A 20,107-nucleotide genomic window follows, 5' to 3' on the forward strand; every position below is an offset into this window, starting at 1 on the left:
ACCTGCAGCAGTGCGGGAGGCCACCCACTGTGCCTCAGGTGCTTGACTATGGAGATATGGCGGCCCAGGCTGCGGTGGACCGAGCAGCACTCATCACAGATCAGAACCCCTCGGTTGATACTGGTCCAGCCCGGGTCTGACGGAGAGACAGAGAAATAGATGGGAGGTATTAGGAGGTTTTAAAGCACACTATGTACGACAGCCAGCCCGCAGCCCTGTGAAGGAGTTATTGAAAGCTACACCACAACAGTCATCAAGGACAAAATGAACAATCCAGCTCCAGGCTCTCCATCCTAAAATAAAGCCCTCAAGATACGAGTTGCCACAGTACAGGGTCTAAATGACAGCCTACTACATCAGGAGTCTATGGTGACATGTTTTTCCCCCAAGAACATGTTACTATATTGAAATAATTATGTAGGAGTATGAGCTAAGAAAATAATTGAAAATGCCAATTCCCAAATTCAATCTCAAGTCAAACATGCTCCTTTTTTGTCCATTTTTCCCAGGTAGCGTGAATAAATTGTGTAGAAGGCTATGCTACGGTAACATAAGGTAAGAACACTGGGATACTGTATTATGAAGCATTAAATGGTAGTATACAAATAAACGCAGACAAGCAGTTGTGCAATACCCAACGTGTGGTAACCTCCGCCCACAAAATTCCAATTAAATTTGAATATTATGAAAGATTTCACAACTGAATGTGTAATTGTGCTGTGCACGCAAATCAGCAAATCAGCAACGCAACCAGATCTGAAGGACTAAGAAGCAGGTGCCTACAGGTACTCTGGTACTACTTTGACTAAAAACTCCACCTGTTAACACCAAAGTGCTGTGGTAGCACAGTGCTGTTGCAACTAAGAGAATCACTGAACAAAATATTTAATTCATGCGTTGACTGAGCCACTGCAGTTAGAAAATCACAGAGCTTCTTCCTGGTATGTGGATGTTCAGCGCAGCAACCTAGAGCTGGCTCATGCTTGCGTGACTTCTACTGTACTGCCTGGTGTACGAGCGCACACTGTATTTCCTTTATGCAGGGTTCTTAGGGCTCTGTGCGGCCTAAAGAGCGCATACCGTAATTGCCCTGAGCATTGCGCATTACAAAATGTGTTACACACGAACGAGCAAAGAACCGAACCAACACACACAGAGAGCCCACCTCTTATAGAGGTGATCCTAAGCATCTCTATAATGGAGGACTCTAGTGAGCCTGATTATGCTGAGGCTGAAAGAATTATTTTAACACAAAGTCACCTCAGTGCTGTGCAGAAACGCTACAAACAATATGCTATCAGCAGGGCTGATTCAAGACCACCTTAGTGCTGTGATTGGAAGGTCTCAGGTTTGATCCCAGCAACAGCTATGAATGTCAAAGTGTGCTTGGGCAAGATGCTGAACCCCTAGTGGCTTTCTCATTGTAAATCGCTCTGGATAAGGGCATCTGCTTACTGCCTAACACATAAAGACATGGGCTAGTCAGGACCAGAGCGAGGCAAGTCTTTTTCAAGACCACAATATTTAATTGTCAGAATATACTAAATATGATGTATATGTGCAAAAGAGAAATTTTAAATAGGTGCAGATTCAAATATTTTCTGGGTAAAGGCGACATCCCTAACGTGTGTACATGCTCGTAGACACACACACCCACACACAGTGAACTCTGACCTTTAATCAGTCATAAGCAGCTTGGTACAAAACCAGTGGTGCCTCGCTTGCTGCGCCAAATGTCAGATCTACTCGTTTTCTACAGTAGTCTGAAGGTTCTGTACCTACTTTCAGCATTTGCTGTAGTGTGTGACATACGAGTGGAGTTAACAGTTTTGGGTAGAACATCACTGTTTTCTATCCCAGACGAGTAACTGAATCTCTTTTAAATGGGAGTAGATGTGGACGAACGAGGTGAGGATGGGACAGGAAGAAGGCAAGGAATCAATGCCAGCCTACTGAGACTTACAGTCTAGTCATACAGTCTGGGTCATGTTTATGCCCTCAGGACCCTGATGTGATGAGCTGCTAACAACTAACACACTCTGCAACATCAACATACATGCATGCACACTTGCACGCATACGTGCACACACACACACACAAACACGTCTACTATCGGCATTAGTCACTCACAGGCTGGGATAAAACTGGCTGAGCTTAGGGCATTAATGGAGCTAAAATAGTCTATCATCAGATGAACTGAACGGCTCTAAGTCTTTCTGCCCGCAGAGAGAGAAGCAGCAAATGCAAAATGGTTTTGATAAGAGCTATAGCCTAGTTTAGAACAGTAGCCCATAGGCTTTAAAGGCTGGACTGCAGCAATTTAATTCCTTAATCTGTGTAATAAATATAAAACTCCCATAGGCTAGGCTATCTGCTTGGCCCGCTGGATCAATACAAGGCTACACCATTAAGCTATTAGACTTGGATAGATGATTGGCAGCAGAGTATTGGCCAAATTTGGAGGATAACATAATTTAGGATGGAGTTGGCCCATCACTATTAGGCCTCAGCCCAATTCATCAATAGAGCATTCGATATTTGTTGGGCCTGCATAAAAAATTCTATCACAGTGAGTATAAATGATGAATAATTAGACTTAAGTTTGCCAAACTGTTGAAATAATTACTGAAAATGTACATGCTGGAAGAGGATTCTACGCCTAACTGGTTGGTTTCAATTCATTCACACTGAGAACTGTGTGCTGTCTGTGTCACAGGCTAATTCATATTTCACACAGGAGGAGCCTCACAGCTCTTAGTATCCATTTTAGCATCCCGTATCCACACTTAGCTCCACTTACCGATCTGAGCCACTAATGGGCTGATTTCAGTTCTTACACAGGCTTTTTCCCCCTCCAATTTTTTATATGGACACAGAGAACAGATGCAGATTTTCATTCTGGATATATGGGACATGAGTCGTTAGCAAACGCTGGCCCAGGCATCAACAGCTAGGGAGACATAATATGGTTCTCTATAAAATGCAGAATGGGGATTGGGTGCCATTGCTAAAATGCAGAATGGAGGATGGATGCCATTACAAAAAATGCATTGAATGCTTGAATTAGAGCCTCAATTACTGACACAACTGTGACTGTACTCAATAGCAACATAATGTGATAATATTTTAATTTAAGGTGTTTACCATCATGGTGACATTATTTATTGTTGCCATAAACGTGCAGATTGCCATGGCATGATATTAAAGCCTCCTAAGGCTTGGCTAGGACAGGGTTGATCAGTCGTCCTTTGTAGCCATGCCATCGAGTTATCCCCTCATGTGACAGAAAGCTGGGTAGCAGGGAGGTGGGCTGTCACCAGTGGCTAGGTCAGCATCTTGCAGAGTACACTGCGTGTGTGTTTATGTGTGCATGCATGTATGTGTGTGTGTGTGTGTGTGTGTGTGTGTGTGTGTCATCCTGAGGAGGGGCTGCATGCAGAATGCTGACTGAAGAATATTAGAAGAGGTTTACAATACCAGGTACGCCAAGACAAACAGGCTAACCAGTCTTTGCTAAAATACACCCGTTTTTACAGTGCAACCTATTTAAATGAGCTCAGTTAATACATATTACTTGTGCTCTGTTGTTGCCTTAAAACAAAGATATGTCTTGACCTCAGAGAACCTTTACCTGCCTTTTTTCCTACCGGATTTGTCAGGGAGATAGCACATAGATCAACATTTCTATGGCATTTAATTTACAAGGGCAAGGTTTCAACCTGGGCTGGTGAGCACTGGTCAGGATATGAAGTGGGGACGGGAATGGGAGGGGAGATGAGGACAGACAGACACTGACGCAGGCAGGTATGTACAGAGTTATAGCAGGGAATAGGTTCAGGCCATAAATCAGAAGGACAGTGTAGCCAGCACAGTGTAGCCAGCAAGGGGTGAGCACAGAGCAGTGGGGCGCTAAAGCTTGTGGACAGTCATACACACTCAAGCAATAGCACACTTGCTTACATGCACACACACGCACACACACACACATTCCTAATAGGGGGAGCAGCTGTGAGGAGGAGAGCAGCTGTTGTAAAGCACTCGCACACGCGTGAATGCAAGCACACACAACACACACACACAGGAGCACCCATAACCAAGTACTCCTACCTAAACATGGGGGCATGTGGGGCTGCATATGCAAGGCCAAGGGGATGCCAAGGTTGTTTTGACATCACCTCACACACATACACACAATGATGGGGAGGGGAAAAAAAGAGGTGAAAATGACCTACAAAAATGGATGATCATTGCAATGCCCATACATAATGTTACATAATGAATGTTATTCTTTAACATTTGTTTATCAGGTTAAATGTTCTAGTATGTCTATTAACAGTCAGTTGCTACTGTAAAATGCCTCAGCTACCTTATAGTATGTGAACTGTGGACGAGAATAAAACATTGGGCATTGAGGAAAAACGAATATATTACAAGCTTCAGTCTAGCAGACTCTTTCAACTTTCTGAACTGTCTACACGGGAACTGGCATTATTATGAAACCTAGCTAGTGTTAGCTGACGCGTTAGCTCAGTCAGCTAACTTAGCAATGCCGTTTGCCAACTAGCCAAAGTTAGCTCGGTTAGCCAACGTCGTAAGCTAACACAGTTGGCCAGGTAGACACATATCAAAACGCTACGGGCAAAAGCTAACGTTAACACAAGGGCCCAAGAAAATAACATAGGGCTGTCGGAAGATAGAATACAAAGTGTTAAATGTTGAATGTTAGCCAATAAGTCGGTCGCTAGCTCGTTAGCCTGGGTAGGCTAACGTGTTAACAAGTCTGCCCCGGTCATGAAAATCAAAACAAACGTCTCTCCAAGTAGCTAGGAAGGCGAGACAAATCTGACACACAAATCTTCTGCTGCAGCAAACAAACTGGTCGCCCTCACATAAAATCAGATATCTTGGTCAAATAAATATACGTATCGACCTGCTCAATGGGGTAAAGTGATGTTAAACTGCTATTAGCTGACCATATTTCCCGTTGTGATAACACGCCTATTTTCACTGTTTATTTTGGGCCTAAGCGACGCCTGGGAGCCCTAGCCGTTTTCCTGCTCTACGGACCCGCTGACAGTGACAGCAGCCCCGGCCATATCGTCCCAACATGTCGCCCTCCCTGCGTATTGTTCCAGGATAGTGGGCTTTTATAATTTATTTTCCTCTCTCTTACCTGGCGCACTGCAGTCGGCGCAGACTTCTGTCCGTTGGAGCTTTCTTGACATGTCGAAAGTGGCTGAATTCAAGAGGTGGATGTCGGTAATGGTGTGGATGTTCGCCCTTTTTCCCCCGAACTAAGACCGACGTCTGCCGTCAACCGATGCGGCCCCTGAATCCCCGGAAGCCGGGCGGTGTGATCGGCTTTCCCGGCCAACTGACAGTTAGTTTCCCGTTTATTCCCAGTCGCTTCGTCCACGTTCAGCAGTAAACTCTCGGTCAAGAGGCAAGTTTTGTGAAGATAGTTAATCTAACTGTTCGTATAGAGCTCATAACTAAAGGCTATACTAGATATATTAGTTCGCTGCATTGCCAACAACTCACCGAGAGACGGCAGCTCTCTACCTGTCAGTTTCCGCACACACACCCAATATGCCTGCATTACCTATGGCAGGGAGGGGGGGTAGTGCAAAAATTATCTTGTCATTGACTCTCCATTAACCCACAGGTATTTGTTTGTGTCTTCACTTCTGTGGCATGTTACAGTCAGATGACATATCAAAATATTTCACATATATTTCACAATATGTTTACAGATATGTTCCAAAAAATAAAATAGAAATTGAAGAAAAATGCAAAAATACCCTACATTACATAGCCTATAGCCTGTATTTCAGAATATGTTAGGACATAGGCCTATGTTTCAACATTTTCAAAACTGGCCAAAGCCTATTACATAGCCTACATGACATTCATCAAAATATATTTTGCAGACTGGAATTACATTTTCTTACTATGGCAGTGTTGACAACATACTAGCCTATAGTCAGTCTGCCAAGTAGGCCTAGGTTATGCCCAAAATATATTTTGACCACTCAAAATATGTTGGGTTTTTTTATTTATTTTATTTTATTTTTTATGTTTTTTTGTAGGCTATTTTGAAACGCAGGCAACCTTCAACAATTTTCTTAATGTATAGGCTATCCTATTTGTTTGTAGACCTATGTTTTTGTTTTTTGTTTGTTTTTTTCTTTTTCCATATGGTAAAGGTGTTACAGGCTATAGTCAGACACTTCAAGTTCATGCCTAATTTTAAAGGTTCAAATGAGTGCCTCTTTTGTAGGTTATGAATCAAATAGGACTTGATGCAAATAGCCTATAGCCGTTTTTATTTAATGCATGTTATTCTATGGTGTTTAATAATAATAATAATAATCATTATCATGATTATTATTATTGTTATTATTATTATTATTATTATTATTATTATTAGCCTACTGAAGTCCAATGCAATCGATTTAATCACTGTAGTCCTAATTAACACGGTGTAGGCTGTGTAAGCCGATGCATTGTGAACTTATATTGACTTATATGGTGGCTGTGGTACTCAATCGTGAGTTTATAGTGACCTTATCATACTTAATGGTATTTTTTTGTATCACTATAATATTCCTATAGGGGCTTATGCTTGATAGCATCCATCTGAAAGTTTATCATAGGGTTATGGTTCTTTTTTGTGATGGTTATTATTTTTTCATCGCAATATCCCTGACAGCGGATTGGCTGAGTGTGCGCACATTTCATTGCGGCTTGTCATCGCATCTCTCAGTCACCGCCGGATGGGAGGAGAGGAGGAGGATAGATGTGTTAGAGTAGGCAAGGAAGGAAGCCAGAGAAAGAGAGAGAGGGAGGCAAGATGTGGAGGTAGGGGTTGTTAGGGAATAACACTGTTATGAGACAATCAAACGAACGGTTTCTTATATACATGATTTTCGCGTGGCTTTGCCGTTTATTCTAAGCAGAGCGAGTAGGGAATCATTCACTATTTCTGACGCGCAAGGCTCCCCTATACGCCTTTGGGCATCACGAGCGATAAAGGATGATAGGCTTGATTGTATAGCGAGAAATTCATTATAAAGTAGCCTTACAATCTACAGTGAAGAAACAGCGAGGGGGCAAACTATGGTCCGAAGATGATTTCTGCCAAGAAAACTCCGGAGAAGAGTCGTTATCCTATCCACTATTTGGTGTGGCACAACAAACACCGACAGCTGGAGAAAGAGCTGGCAGCGAATGAGCAGGTGAGAGAGAAAGAGAGAGAGAGAGAGAGAGAGAGAGATAAAACATCTCTTCCCTCACAGACATAGGCCTATTTCTTTATTATAGGCGTTATTATAAGGGCGTATGGGTCCCTGCACCAGCCTTGATGATGATTTAATAGGAGGTGTTATAGGGTGCCATGCATGGAGCACCTCATTCAAGAACCTGGTCGATAATTGGGAATAGCTCAGTTAATTGTTGTCTGTGTAGGATGAATGAGGGGGGGCGGGGGTGGACCATATCACTTGTGGACCATATCATGGGTTTTACATTTACCCCACCTTATTGCATTTTTCATTATCATTCGTTTTTACATCACATGATGACAGGAGTAGTCTTTGAATGTCTAGGATTTGTGTTATTTACTGCAGTGGGGTTAAAAAAATCTTCATCTACCCAGGATTTCAAAATGATGTCATTCAGTTGAGGTAAAAGCATTCTGGGAAGTTGTGACAGGAGTTTATTGTTGGAAAATTCCTAGTGCATATGGCTATTAACTGATTACCAAGCCTGATAATGTTGCAGTGTGTTTGCGTGCCTGTGTGTGTGTGTGTGTGTGTGTGTGTGTGTGTGTGTGTGTGTGTGTGTCAGACTCGGTGGTACCCTGTGCGTGTGTAAGCAGCATCATTGTGTGATCTATTCAAAACTGTAGGCTCTCCACCTTCCCACCAGCACCTAAACCATTTGTGAGTGGGTGAGACAATGCGGATACTGTAGCTGTGTAGCATGTGGGCGAACAGTTGCCAACCACCACAGTAACTACAGTAATGGAATCATTAAGGTATTGTATTAGGCTTCCAGAGAAGATGTTTGTCATTATGAAAAAGCACAGAAAAATATTTTCACCCACTGGTAAAATTAGAGTACTTCAGCTGTGTGGTGAGAGTGCCGGGCCAGATGATGGACATAATCAGAATTACACAACAGGGAGCTGGTAATGCTGGATTTTGTGCATTATCTCTATGTAAGAGCATACATGTGTGAATTTAATCATCTTTTCTGCAAATGTACTGAAGCACATTTCCATTACATAAGAGATGCTCTGCAGGTTAGCGAAAAGCAGATCTTTGAGTGCATGCAGCCGTCTCAAGACATCATACTTGCACACACAGGTATGCATGCATGCACAGACACCTATCCTACATTTTCTGTTTTAGTGTTATGATAATTTACTCTTGCGGTTATAACAGCATAACCCCATTTTCTTTTCACCAGAATGTGCCCCAAAACAGGGTTTTATTCCATCTATCAATAGTTGGTTTACCACAATCCCAACAATTAAGTGTGGTCGTGGCATTTCCCATTTATCCAGACTGTGTGGTTCTTCTGAAACCCCTGATCGTGATCTGGCCAATTGGGAAACAAATGAGCAAACTGATCACACCTCTCAGTGGCTGAAAGGGCAGTGGAAGGGGCGGTAAGAACAGACTAAGACCTTTGGCATTCAAATCAATGTCACAGGTAGCATATTTCACAGAAGGGGGGAGCAGGAAATGAACCCTATATATGCTCGAGGCAGAGGAGACAGCGAAACCTTTTCAAACTGCTGTAGCTCTGCGGTCGTTGAATACTCATTTTTCATACCCTGCTGACTCCACACTCTAAATAAAAATGAGCAGTTTACCACCTTCATGGGTTCTTTGGTTTGGCACGGTACAGAAACCTTTATAGGTCCAATGTAGAACCCTTTCTCAACAAAGGATCCTTTTTTTCAAAGGTGTGTCATTTTTACCTAGAGGAACATCGAAATAGAAAACACAGTCATTTAGGCTGTGAGTGTATGGTGACCTTCTACACATCATGGACCTCATATATAAAATCTTCTCTAAATTCAACACCAAATGATTGTATAGGCTCAAAAGTGGAAAACAAAACAAAAAACAGACCTAACTTAAACCTTAAAACTTGTGTACATACTGTACCTGCAACATTTATCACAGTCATCCTGGAATTGTTCACACATGAAAAGGCTTTTGTCATCTCCCACTAACTCACAAATAACCACAAACAGCCATTGAAACATGCCATATTTTCCTTTTGCATTTAATTTCTTAGTTGCGTCACTATTCCCAATAAGAAAACAACAAAAGTTACTGCACATCATTACACATAACAAACCATAAGACCATGCTGACATAACAAATACCATAATGTCAGTGTAATGTCAGTATTTCCATAAGTGTTATAGCTTAAATCATTGCATTAAAATAGTGTATTCAAATTCTACAATTTCTCAACAAAGAGATCAAGGAATTAGACACATAGGCTAAACTGAAATGGGAAGAAAAGCAAAACTTGAGTTATTGCATTCAGTGAAATTCTTACCTGACAACCTGACTTTATAAGGCAATTGGACAGGAAAGTAATCAATTAATGGTTCATTGATATCTTCTTCTTATCTAGTATTGCATATACAGTAAATAATATAAGGTGTGAAGTGAAGATGAAGTGACACAACACTGTCCAAGGAAGGTGTAAGGAAAAAGATGTCAAAAGAAGTTGCCATTAGGCAAGTTGTAATGATTCTGAAACATGAATTGTGGTGCAATACATGCATGTTGCATATGTAAATAAATAAATATAGATATTGATATATGGCTTACATATAGGCACACATTTCTATAAATCTGAACTTGTGAGTGGACATTGCCTTGTGCAAAGTTCTGGGTGTATTCTTTTGGCGTACACAAGCTTAATAAATGAGGCCTCAGATCCCTAAAGTCATTCATTTTGCAGGGACCCCGTGTATCTATTAATATTTAATGATGCAAATTTGATGGTTCTCCTACTGTAGATTTGAACCCAGGACCTTTTAATCATATTTCTGATACATTTTGCAAACTGAGCCTCACAGAATGTCTTGTAGCAGTAAATCTTCCTATATGCGAGAGGCAAAAACAAATCTCCTTTCACAACCTTGCAACCTTGAGAACTCTCTTGTGCCAAAAGTGTTCCTCTAGCAAAAATGGTTTGATGCTGAAACCGGGTAAATCAAAGTGATGCTCACACCCACCTCTTTCACTGGTGCTGGACAACGGTTAAACTGCAAATTTCAAGCTAGATCCACAGAGCATTCTTGCTCCACCGGTTTGTTTTAATTGTTTCAGACTTTTCCTATATGCTGAACCATATCACCTAAGAACCCTCTTGGAACTCATACTTTTTTAGTGCGTACTTTCAAATGGCCTTGATCATATTGGATTTCATAGTCTGGGAAACATGATTTTGACTCGATTATGCCTTTACAGCTGTTTAAAGCTGTCAAAATAAGCACACATGAGGAACAGAAACCAAGAGACAGAGAAAGACAGATAATGAGACCTTTTTCTATTTTTCACAAGGGCCATTATTCCTTCTTCTTGTTATGCTAGCTCCAGAGGAACTCTCTTAGACCCTAAACCCTATAGTTGCTATTATCAGCTGACTGTTAGAAGGCAGGGGAGAGGAAGTCATGAAGAGACAGGTAGTAAAGTACAGCGGCGGAACTACAGCTACACTTCTCTGCTCTCTTGTTCCTGTCTCATAGCTGATGGACTTCTGCTTAGTCTCATTTACAACAATGCCTTTCAAACTATCTCTCTAACTCGCTCTCTTGCTTTCTTTCTGTGTGTGTGTGAGAGTGAGTGTGTGTGCGCATGTACTGTATGTGCATGCACCACGGTTTTACATGTGCTGTATACACCCATGTATTTTTGCATAATCAAACATTTATAGCCCTCCAGAAATTCCCATAAACTGAACTCATCAGTCTAGCATCACATCAGTATCAGACCCCATAACTCACTTGACATATATATGGCATGTTTATATGGTAAATTGAGCCCTCAATCTTCGATGTGTTGTACTGCTAAACTAGGACAACACACGCACCAGCTCTGAGCTTCAGTCAATTATACACACATGCAACCCACACACACACACATACACATGTACGCAGTGTGTGATGGTGATGATAAATGTCTGGAAGCAGTCGGCGTTACTGTGCGAGTCCCATGAGTCTGGTCGGTTCGACACAGATTTTGACAGCACAGGCATTTTTTTAATAGCTGCAGGCAAGTGCTGGCAGTCATATTGGACTGCTGCAGGAATAATCAACATAGTTCAATGTAATTTAAATACTAGTGTGTAATCTGTCTACATTGTTTCTAAAATGCCCACATTTGCAAATCAGGACATCAATATTACTCTGCCTAATGCGCCCAAGCCCTGGTTGGCCTGCCTGCTGTGCAAAAACAGAACATAGCATCACATGCATTGACGTACGTAGACTGTTTGACTTGGATGCTCAAAATCTGAATATTGCTAATATGAAAATCAAGGCCACCAAGCTGCATATCTCCCTGACCTAGCCTGACATTACCAGCCAAATCAGACAAAACATGGAGGAGCAGGAGCAAGGTGGTGACTGTGATTATGTGAATATCAAAGCTGCTGAAAATAGACTTGTGATGGATTTTGTGAGATAAACCATGCAGTCTTATCGGCCATATTCCCTTTGAATTACACTCTGTTTACTTGTGTAGGCTTGGCCAACAGCCAGTAAGCTGCGCATGAACAAAACCAGCATTGTATCCTGTTCATTGTCTAAACAATAGGCAAATGTTTGTAATAATTTTTGAAGACACTGCTGTGTGAAAAACGGCATTTGAAAAGGTATTACATTATCCATTCATTCTCTCATTGTAGTGCAAACCGTGGAGGATTTGTAAGAGACTTGTGGTAGCAGAACGAGGCGGGTCCAGGATGAATAAATCAGGTCCATGCAGACCTTTAGTGTCTAGTCCTGTTTATCATTACTATTTAAAGCTTTTCCAGTTGATGGGATGGCTGACAGAGTGATCCTGCCCTCACTTGGCAAACACACACACACACATACACACACACACTTGGCGTACTGAAGTGAGTTCATGATCCACTTTCAGAGAGAGTGAAAACTGAGAGAGAGAGAGAGAGTGAGAGATTCCTATTGTGAGCAGCCATGACAGAAAAGACAGAGGGAAGATGGGAGAGAAGAATGAGAGAGATTGAGTCGTATAGTATGTTGAAACATCATAAAATAAATGCAGGATTCGTATAGTTGACAAAGTATTATTACAAGACATTGTGATAGTTCCTGATATCACATGATAGGCATTAGGAAATCACATTACGACCATGCTGTTATAACCCAAATGACGAAGGCAGCATTGTGCAGATATTGCATGATAATATTCTGTCTCTGGCGAATTGTTCAGTCCCGACTCAACTGTGGAAAAATAGTATAATATCATTGACCTCCATGTTATGCATCAGTAAAATAAAGGTAATCTGCAGCCATCGCCGCATCAGAGTTCTTTAAAGTCTGCCCAGCCTTTGGCAAAGATGATGAGACTCATTTCATTTCACTATGTGCATGCATCAAATATCCGGCACTGTTTATGATCGTGCTGTTATTTCCTTCCAGCACAACAATGCGATGAATGGCTACGGCTGATGCGTAGCTGTGATGGAAGCCGCTAAGGGCCTCGTCCCCGGCCCTTGTACTTTCAGTGTGGGAGTGAGAAACTGCATGTAGACTCCTATGTGCATCCAATGTTCCTTAAGCAGTGTACATCGGCGTGCGTGCATATGTGTGTGTGTGTGTGTGTGTGTGTGTGTGTGGTCGATAGCTCCGTGACGGTTAGAGTGAGGAGAGGAGAAATGCTACCACAGCAGGTCGGGGAGGAATAATTGGTATATCGGCTATCAATGTTACAACGCAGAACCAGAGAGAGGGAGCTGGACAGAGGAACAAAGAGGAAGAGAATAAAAGCCGGAGATACAGAAAGCTCGCCTGGGAGAGAGAGAGAGAGAGAGAGACTTACAAAGGGAAAGAGAGAGGCGGGAGGTGTAGTAAAATAAGAGGGATAAGTAGAGGCGGGTGATAAAGGAAGAAAGAGACGAGAGACGTAGTCGGAGATCAATTTGTAGCTCCGCTCAGCGGCGCCATAAAGCAAGGTGGATGTTAAGGAGGGAGCTGACAGGCAGGTAGAGGGAGGAAGGAAATCCGGGGGAGAGGCGGCGGCACAGCTAAAGCACTGACAGGCTGAGGGCAGGGAGCGGAGGTGGAGGGGAGGGTGTGATGAAGTGAGCGGGAGAAAGTGAAGGAAGGGAGGAAGGAGGAGGACACAACGACAGACTTTGAGCATGAGCAGCGTCTGTCCGGGTTGCGGGGTGTGATGGAAAAAGAGCAGGGGCCTCGTGAAAGAGCGATGGTCTCTCATCAGAGGCCGGAAATGAAATAAAGATCTGCGCTGGCTTTCTCTGTCGCTCTGGTTCTTGTCCTCTCTTGTGTCTCTCTGACCCCGTCTCTGACCCCGACTCTCTCTCTCTCTCTCTCTCACTCACACACACACACACACTCACATAGTGGCTGGTATGAAGCCCTCGGCAAGGTGCTAGTGTTAACTCAGCACTATAAAATCTTATGCTGCCATGCTGGCCCAAGGGAAGGGAGATATAAATTAAGGCTCAAGGGTTCTTCCCCTTCGCTCCGGACCTGCTCCTCTTCTCTGCTCTACTCCAACCATCTGCTGTCTGCTAGCCAAGCACCTGACCACCACCTGTCCACTACACTCCTCCTTCTCTTCTCTTCTCTTCTCTTCTCTTCTCTGCTCGTCTCGTCTCGTCTCGTCTCGTCTCGTCTCGTCTCGTCTCGTCTCTGCTGCCCTCAGCCTCCCTGTCCCTTCTCGCTGTCTCCTCCAATCACGTCTATCCACTCTTAAGTTTTCCTTATCCTCCTCCTCTGGGGCCTTCCATTCCTCCTTACCTCCAACCATCCATCCATCACTCCTCCCCTCCCTCCTCCTCCTCCTCCTCCTCTTCCTCCTCCTTCAGCTTTCCTCGGTGTAATGAAACTCAAGACCTAATTGCAGCACAGCAAAGCCGCAAGGGGATGCCATGGGTTGCTGGGTTGGGGTTCAGATTTAGTTAAGTTGTTGAAAGCTTTTAACACAGAGAGAGAGAAAGAGAGAGAGAGAGAGACAGAGAGAGAGAGAAAGAGAGAGAGAGGCAATAATTGACAATGAAGAGAGGGAACTCAGCGATAGAAACAGAAAGGAGAGAGAGAAGAGAGAGATTGAGAGACAGTAACGATAATGATAGTAACAGTACTACTACTTGTAATGATAACAATAATTCTTTTTGCATACCCGCTTATTGCTAATCAGAGTCATGGGTGGGTTGGAGCCCAGCATGCATTGGGCGGAAAGCAGAAAAACACCCTGGACAGGTCAGCAGTCTATCACAGGATCAACACATAGACAGACAAACACACTCACACTCATACCTAGGGGCAAATTAGAGTCTCCAATCCACCTGATTTGCATGTTTTTGGACTGTGGGAGGAAACCTAGGCAAACACAGGAGAACATGCATATATATTAATAATAATGATTTGTTTATGTGGCAGTCATCTAAAAGCAGGGCTTGCAAAGTGTTTTCCAAAAGGCATAAAAACAAGAATAGTGAAATATATATATTAAAAAGGAGATGGAAAACACGTTCATAAATAAAAAGTGGTTAAAAAATAAACAAAGAAAAAAAGGGAAGAGATTAACAACTGGGCAAAATCAAAAATATTAAGCATAAGCAAGTCTAAACAAAGTGTGTTTTAAGCAGTGATTTAAGTATGACTCTCAATCAGTACATTGACATTTTGAAATTCAGTGGGGCATTTCTCTCTTCACCTGCCTATCCAAATTTATAGATTTGTCCTGCAGCTCTGCCTCTCCGTTTCACTGTGGAATGCTAACTAAGCTGTTGCCATCCATTTTTAACTTTTAGACAAAACTTCTCCTTTCAATGTGATAAGTGTCGAAAAATGAAGAAAAATAAATGAATGTAAGATGTCAGGATCTTCCTCTCTAACACCAGCAGCAGCACACTGTGTGGCAGTGAAACGCTGTGGAGGCAATGAACGGCCCAGAGAAAATGACTCTCTGATTTCATTATCGGCTCTGGCTGAGCACAACCACCGTTAGCTCACCAGACCATTGGGTTTACCTGAAATTGCAACATAATTCACGCATACGCACACACACACACACACACACACATATATACAAAAAAGAAAGTGACAGCTGGGGTGTTTCACTCCAGTAAGCCACATTATGTGATTATGCTCATTGATAGCGTATGCGCTGTCTGTCCCATTCAAACAAAAGATTTAGTCTCTCCATCTGTGTGTGATGTGTGTGTCTCTGTTTGTGTGCGATGCGTGTGTTCATGGCATCAAACAGGTGTCATCACCTTTAGGACAACGTGAGAGAATCTGCCTCTTTGCCTCTCCCTCCATCATTCAACCCTCCCGCCATTTTTGATCTGTCTCTCTCTCTCTCTCTCTCTCTCCCCCTCTATCTCTCTGTCTGTCTTTATGGGAAGTATGGAGAGAAAGGGGCTGGGGGGGGGGGGGGATGAAAGTAAACAGGCAGAGAGGGGCGAAGGAAAAGACACATTACATATTCCGGGATCTAGGTCAGCGGTTTTTGCTTGGTGATCTAGTACATTTGGTCTTATTTCCAGTGCGTGGATCCGCAGCCCCTCAGCAGAGGTGCACACTGTAAGTGCAAGTGCGACTGCGGCTGTGTGAAGACGTGAGATGTTGCGAGAGGTCGCGTTATCCCACTGCGGGTCTATCGCCGCCATTTGTTCTCTGCACTCTATCATCTGCTATGTAGGTTTTACACTGTCCTTTTTTTTTTCTTTTTTTTTTCTTTCCGAAGCTGTGTCACATTGAAAATGGATCAGGGTTTCATTGCAGTCTAGCATTTGTCAAAGTCTCCTCTGGATGGAGAATCACAGAGGCGAGAAGCGAGGGAGTGGGGTAGGGGGTGGAGAGAAAAAGTTATTTTTACACTCCCTCCCTTCGCCACCCTCTGCTCCTGTGTGCCCCATGCACAAACATTTTGGGAAAGCGTCTGTGTGTGTATATATGCACAATCGTGTGTACGTGTGAGTGTGCGCGTGTGTGTGGCGTGTGTATGAAAGATTGATGTTGGCCTAAGTACCTGCCAAGCTGCATCAGGCCAGGCACACACTGAGCGAGAGCGAGAGAGAGAGAGAGAGAGGGAGAAAGGGTGAAGGGAGAGAGAGAGAGAGAGAGAGAGAGAGAGAGAGAGAAGGAGCAGATGCCACAGACAGAGATGCCTATCAATAATGCAGCCTCCACTGAGCTCACTGGTGAGAGAGGGCAAGACGCGAAGGAGCGAATGAATCGGAGGGAGGAGGAGGGAGGGAGAATGGCAAGGAAAGAGGAGAGTGCAGAAGGAGCTTGATTATAGGGAATAGATACGGGGGCGAGGGAGAGATAGAACGGAGAAAGGAGGGGAAGAAAATCATAGGGAAGAGAGAGAGAAATGAAAGGAGGAGGTGAAGGTGGTGAAGGAAGGGCAAAGATATGGATCTGTGGAAGGAGAGTGCAGGGGGTGTTAAGGAACTTTTAGAGAGGAAAAAGCAGAAAGTAAAGGATGGATGGAAGGAAGATACGTAGATGAAGGCTAGAAGTGTGTGTACATGACACCTGCAGGAATCTTCAATGATCTGGCCACTTTATCCATTCAACATAATACAACATGGGCCAAATTCACTGCTGACCAAGTGCTTCACTCAACTCAGTGTAGTGAATATTAGAAATGAAGAATTGAACAACATTTGTATAATCCATGTCTCAGCTGTCTTACGGCGTAAATAAAATCAACCAGTTTCCTAGCCTTCATATGCAAATTCACTTCATACCTAAAGTGGGGAAATCAGGTGAAATTAATACAGATTCACCTGGTCAGTCTGTTTCTTGGACAGAGTGAGTGGTCCTAATGATTTGTACACTCTTTGGTACTTACAGTATGTAAAAGGCAGGACACTGAAATAGAATGAGACATCCACACATTGGATTGACGCTCCCCCAGGTGTTACTTCAGCAATATTTCAATCAAAACAGGTATTCATGCAGCATGCAATGTGCCACTGTACATAAGAGGTGTCTGTACACAATGCCACACCCCACATAACGGACTGTTTGTGATCACAATATGATTTCCATTTTGATTTCCTTCTGGAATAAAGGGAGGGAGCTAGGAGACGAGTGGCGGTGACATAATGTCCCTACTGTAACTACTGATCCACGCAAAAGTCAAACAAGGCCTATGGGACTGCGCTGTGTGTGTGTGTGTGTGTGTGTGTGTGTGAGAGAGAGAAAGAGAGAGAGAGTGAGAGAGAGAGAGAGAGAGAGACTGTACTTGGCCCATTAATTGTAAACAACCATTTCCTCTAGAGAGTTCCTACTTTGTTAATGGGGGAAGGGAACTATCTGTCCTTGGTGTTGTGATTTTGTCCCTGTTTTGTGTGTGTTTGCGTGTGTGCGTGTGTGCGTGTGTGCGTGTGTGTGTGTGTGTGTGTGTGTGTGTGTGTGTGTGTGTGTTTTTGCGTGTGTGTGGGTTTTCAGCAGCACATTGTTCACATGTGAATGAATAAGTATGCCAGTATGTCTGCAGGTCAGTGTGTATTGGTGGGAGGACATTAACTTCAAGTGGTGTTTCTGTGTGTGTGTGTGTGTGTGTGTGTGTGTGTGTGTGTGTGAGTGAGAAAAGGTGTCAGCCGCTGATGTTCCTGAGTAATACTGAAGTGCTCTATGAATAGCTTAGCATGTTGTTGTGTGTCACTGCAGGTGTCAACAGGAACTGTTTGCTCACACTTCTCCCCTGTTCCATCATTAAAGGAGGCCTGTCTTGAATGTTATCTAAATATATCATTCATAGCTTTTATCTAAATATATACTACACATCGTAGAGGGTTGTGCCGCCGTCTATCACCGTATTCAATATCCCCCCCCTCTCCCTACTGCTTTTGATGCAAATTGAACCCAACGAACCACGGCGAATCGTCGAGGCTATACGGTTTGTCGCGGAGACGGTTGCTGTTTTGTGATCGCAGACGAAGGTGTCATCACAACGAATTTCACACATATGGGCTCGTGCTGATGAGAAAAATCCTGCGAGCAATTAGGCGTTGCTTGTATTTCAGTGGCGGTTAGAAAAGAGACCGGAGTGTGAGGGGACGGTCGCCGGATCGAGCCCTCGGTCCGGTCGGGGGAAGCCTGGGACGTCCGAGCAGCTTCAGTCGGTATACCTTTGAGCAAGGCAGAATGCTGAATGCGCCCAACAAATCCCGGGTTTGAATGAAGCTTGTAAATAGATGGATAAAGACTGTTCGAGAGGCTTACATGCTCTCCATTTTGCATTTTCTTTTTTTTACACTTCAGGCATTTAGCTGACACTCTTACCCCCGAGTGACTCACAATAAGTAACACTACAGTCCAGATAATGGATGTGGCAAATATCCCCATGTGCCTAGAATCATAATGTATGGCAGAGAAGTGCCAGGGAAAGAGGGGGAAAAAATATATAAGCCAGGCAGAAAAGGTGAAATAGATTTTTTTTTTTTTAGCAAGAGTGAGACAGGAGTGAGATCAGGTGCAAGTAGAGGAGTCGCTACAGATACTACAGTTCAATGGATTGTCTGTTCTGTTGTCTCCCTGACATGCTGTATAATATAGTGTGTATATGTTTTCTGTCTGTATTCAAAGTGTCATTTTCTACATCCTCCCTCTCTTGACATTCTCTCTCTTTCCCCCATGTTTCCCCTCATCCTCTCCCTCATTAGTATCCCTCTCTCCCTCTTCTCCAGCTCCCCCCTTCCTTTATGCTGCATTTTAGCCGTTCAGCCGGCCCTCGTATACCCATAGTAATTTAAATCGAGTGCAACTGTAAAATAAGCTTCAATTGATCACCAACAGTATAAGCAGATGATAATAGGGAGAGCAATGGATGAAAGGACGGCTGTAAGACAGCAGAAAAAGTACAAAACGTTCCCGTTTCCCTGGAATATTCAAGCATCTTCAGTAAAACAAGTGTCATAAAAAGACAAGTGAAAGAGGAGCCAAGCGACTCCTTTTCTCTCCCATCCTCTATTTTTTTCTCATTGTACCCGTCAGCTCTGTTCTACCCTTTTCCCCGGCTCGCTCTCTCTCTCTCTGACATGTGCTGACAATATGTGAGGGTTTTCTTTCCAAAGTGCTATATATCCATTTTGGGGAAACAAAAAAAAACCCGACCATTTTCATTGCTCACCATATAAAAAACACATTTTCGACCTCTGAAATGTTTCGTATGTCCAGGGTTCAAAATAGTCAATAACTTCAATAATATTCAGTAGTGAGTTTTACTTGCGCAATCACTTTCTCTGAGTTTTCAATTGGTGAACATGTCAGTTTGGACTTATGTTTTCCTTATGTAATGTTGCCTAAGCATATATTTTCCGCTATATCCCTCGAGACATGCTGAGATCTGATCACTCACATACACACACACACACACACACACACACACACACACACACACACACACATGCAGCACTGAATGTGGCCGTGTATTTGCATGTAACACCTGGCCTCCTTTCGTTATTCAGTACACACAAACACACAAACAAAGCTGACTGCTCTCTTTCTCTCCCTCCGTTGCTATAACGCTCCATCCCTCGCTCCCTCCCTCTATTCCCCAATCTCCAGCGCTCCTGAGGGATTCCCTCCTGTTGTTGTCTCGCTCAGCTCCCTCCTCGGCCTCCCTTCTTTCCACCTCTCTTCTCTCGTTCTCTCCTTCTGCTTTGTCTCTCTTTCCTCACCTCATCTCATGTCCTCCCTTTGTTTTTTGTCATAACCCTTGCTTGCAATAGGAATCTGTCGCCTCTCTCTCTCTCTCTCTCTCTCTCTCTCTCTCTCTCTCTCTCTCTCTCTCTCTCTCTCTCTCTCTCTCTCTCTCTCTCTCTCTCTCTCTCTCTC

General features: G+C 43.4%; 2 protein-coding genes across 3 annotated transcripts in view; one reads left to right on the forward strand and one right to left on the reverse strand.

Annotated features, from left to right (window-relative positions):
• The window catches only part of git1 (G protein-coupled receptor kinase interacting ArfGAP 1), a 28,858-nt gene extending 23,321 nt beyond the window's left edge, over positions 1-5,537 (reverse strand). Inside the window, exons 1-2 of the mRNA XM_071533268.1 lie at positions 5,174-5,537; positions 3-136 (exon numbers count right to left, since the gene is read on the reverse strand). Of these exons, the coding sequence (XP_071389369.1) occupies positions 3-136; positions 5,174-5,225 (186 nt within the window). The 5' untranslated portion in view covers positions 5,226-5,537. The remainder of the gene's footprint in view (positions 1-2; positions 137-5,173) is intronic.
• Positions 5,538-7,098: 1,561 nt separating this feature from the next.
• The window catches only part of ankrd13b (ankyrin repeat domain 13B), a 37,211-nt gene continuing 24,202 nt past the window's right edge, over positions 7,099-20,107 (forward strand). For both annotated transcript variants that reach the window (XM_071533276.1, XM_071533277.1), the window contains exon 1: positions 7,099-7,238. In XM_071533276.1, coding sequence (XP_071389377.1) covers positions 7,131-7,238 — 108 coding nt within the window. In that variant the 5' untranslated portion in view covers positions 7,099-7,130. The remainder of the gene's footprint in view (positions 7,239-20,107) is intronic.

This window comes from Centroberyx affinis, unplaced genomic scaffold, assembly GCF_046629955.1.
Source record: "Centroberyx affinis isolate AG114_WGS23_722 - 3 ecotype Tasmania unplaced genomic scaffold, CSIRO-AGI_Caff_v1 ptg002349l_1, whole genome shotgun sequence".
NCBI classification, from domain to species: domain Eukaryota; kingdom Metazoa; phylum Chordata; class Actinopteri; order Beryciformes; family Berycidae; genus Centroberyx; species Centroberyx affinis.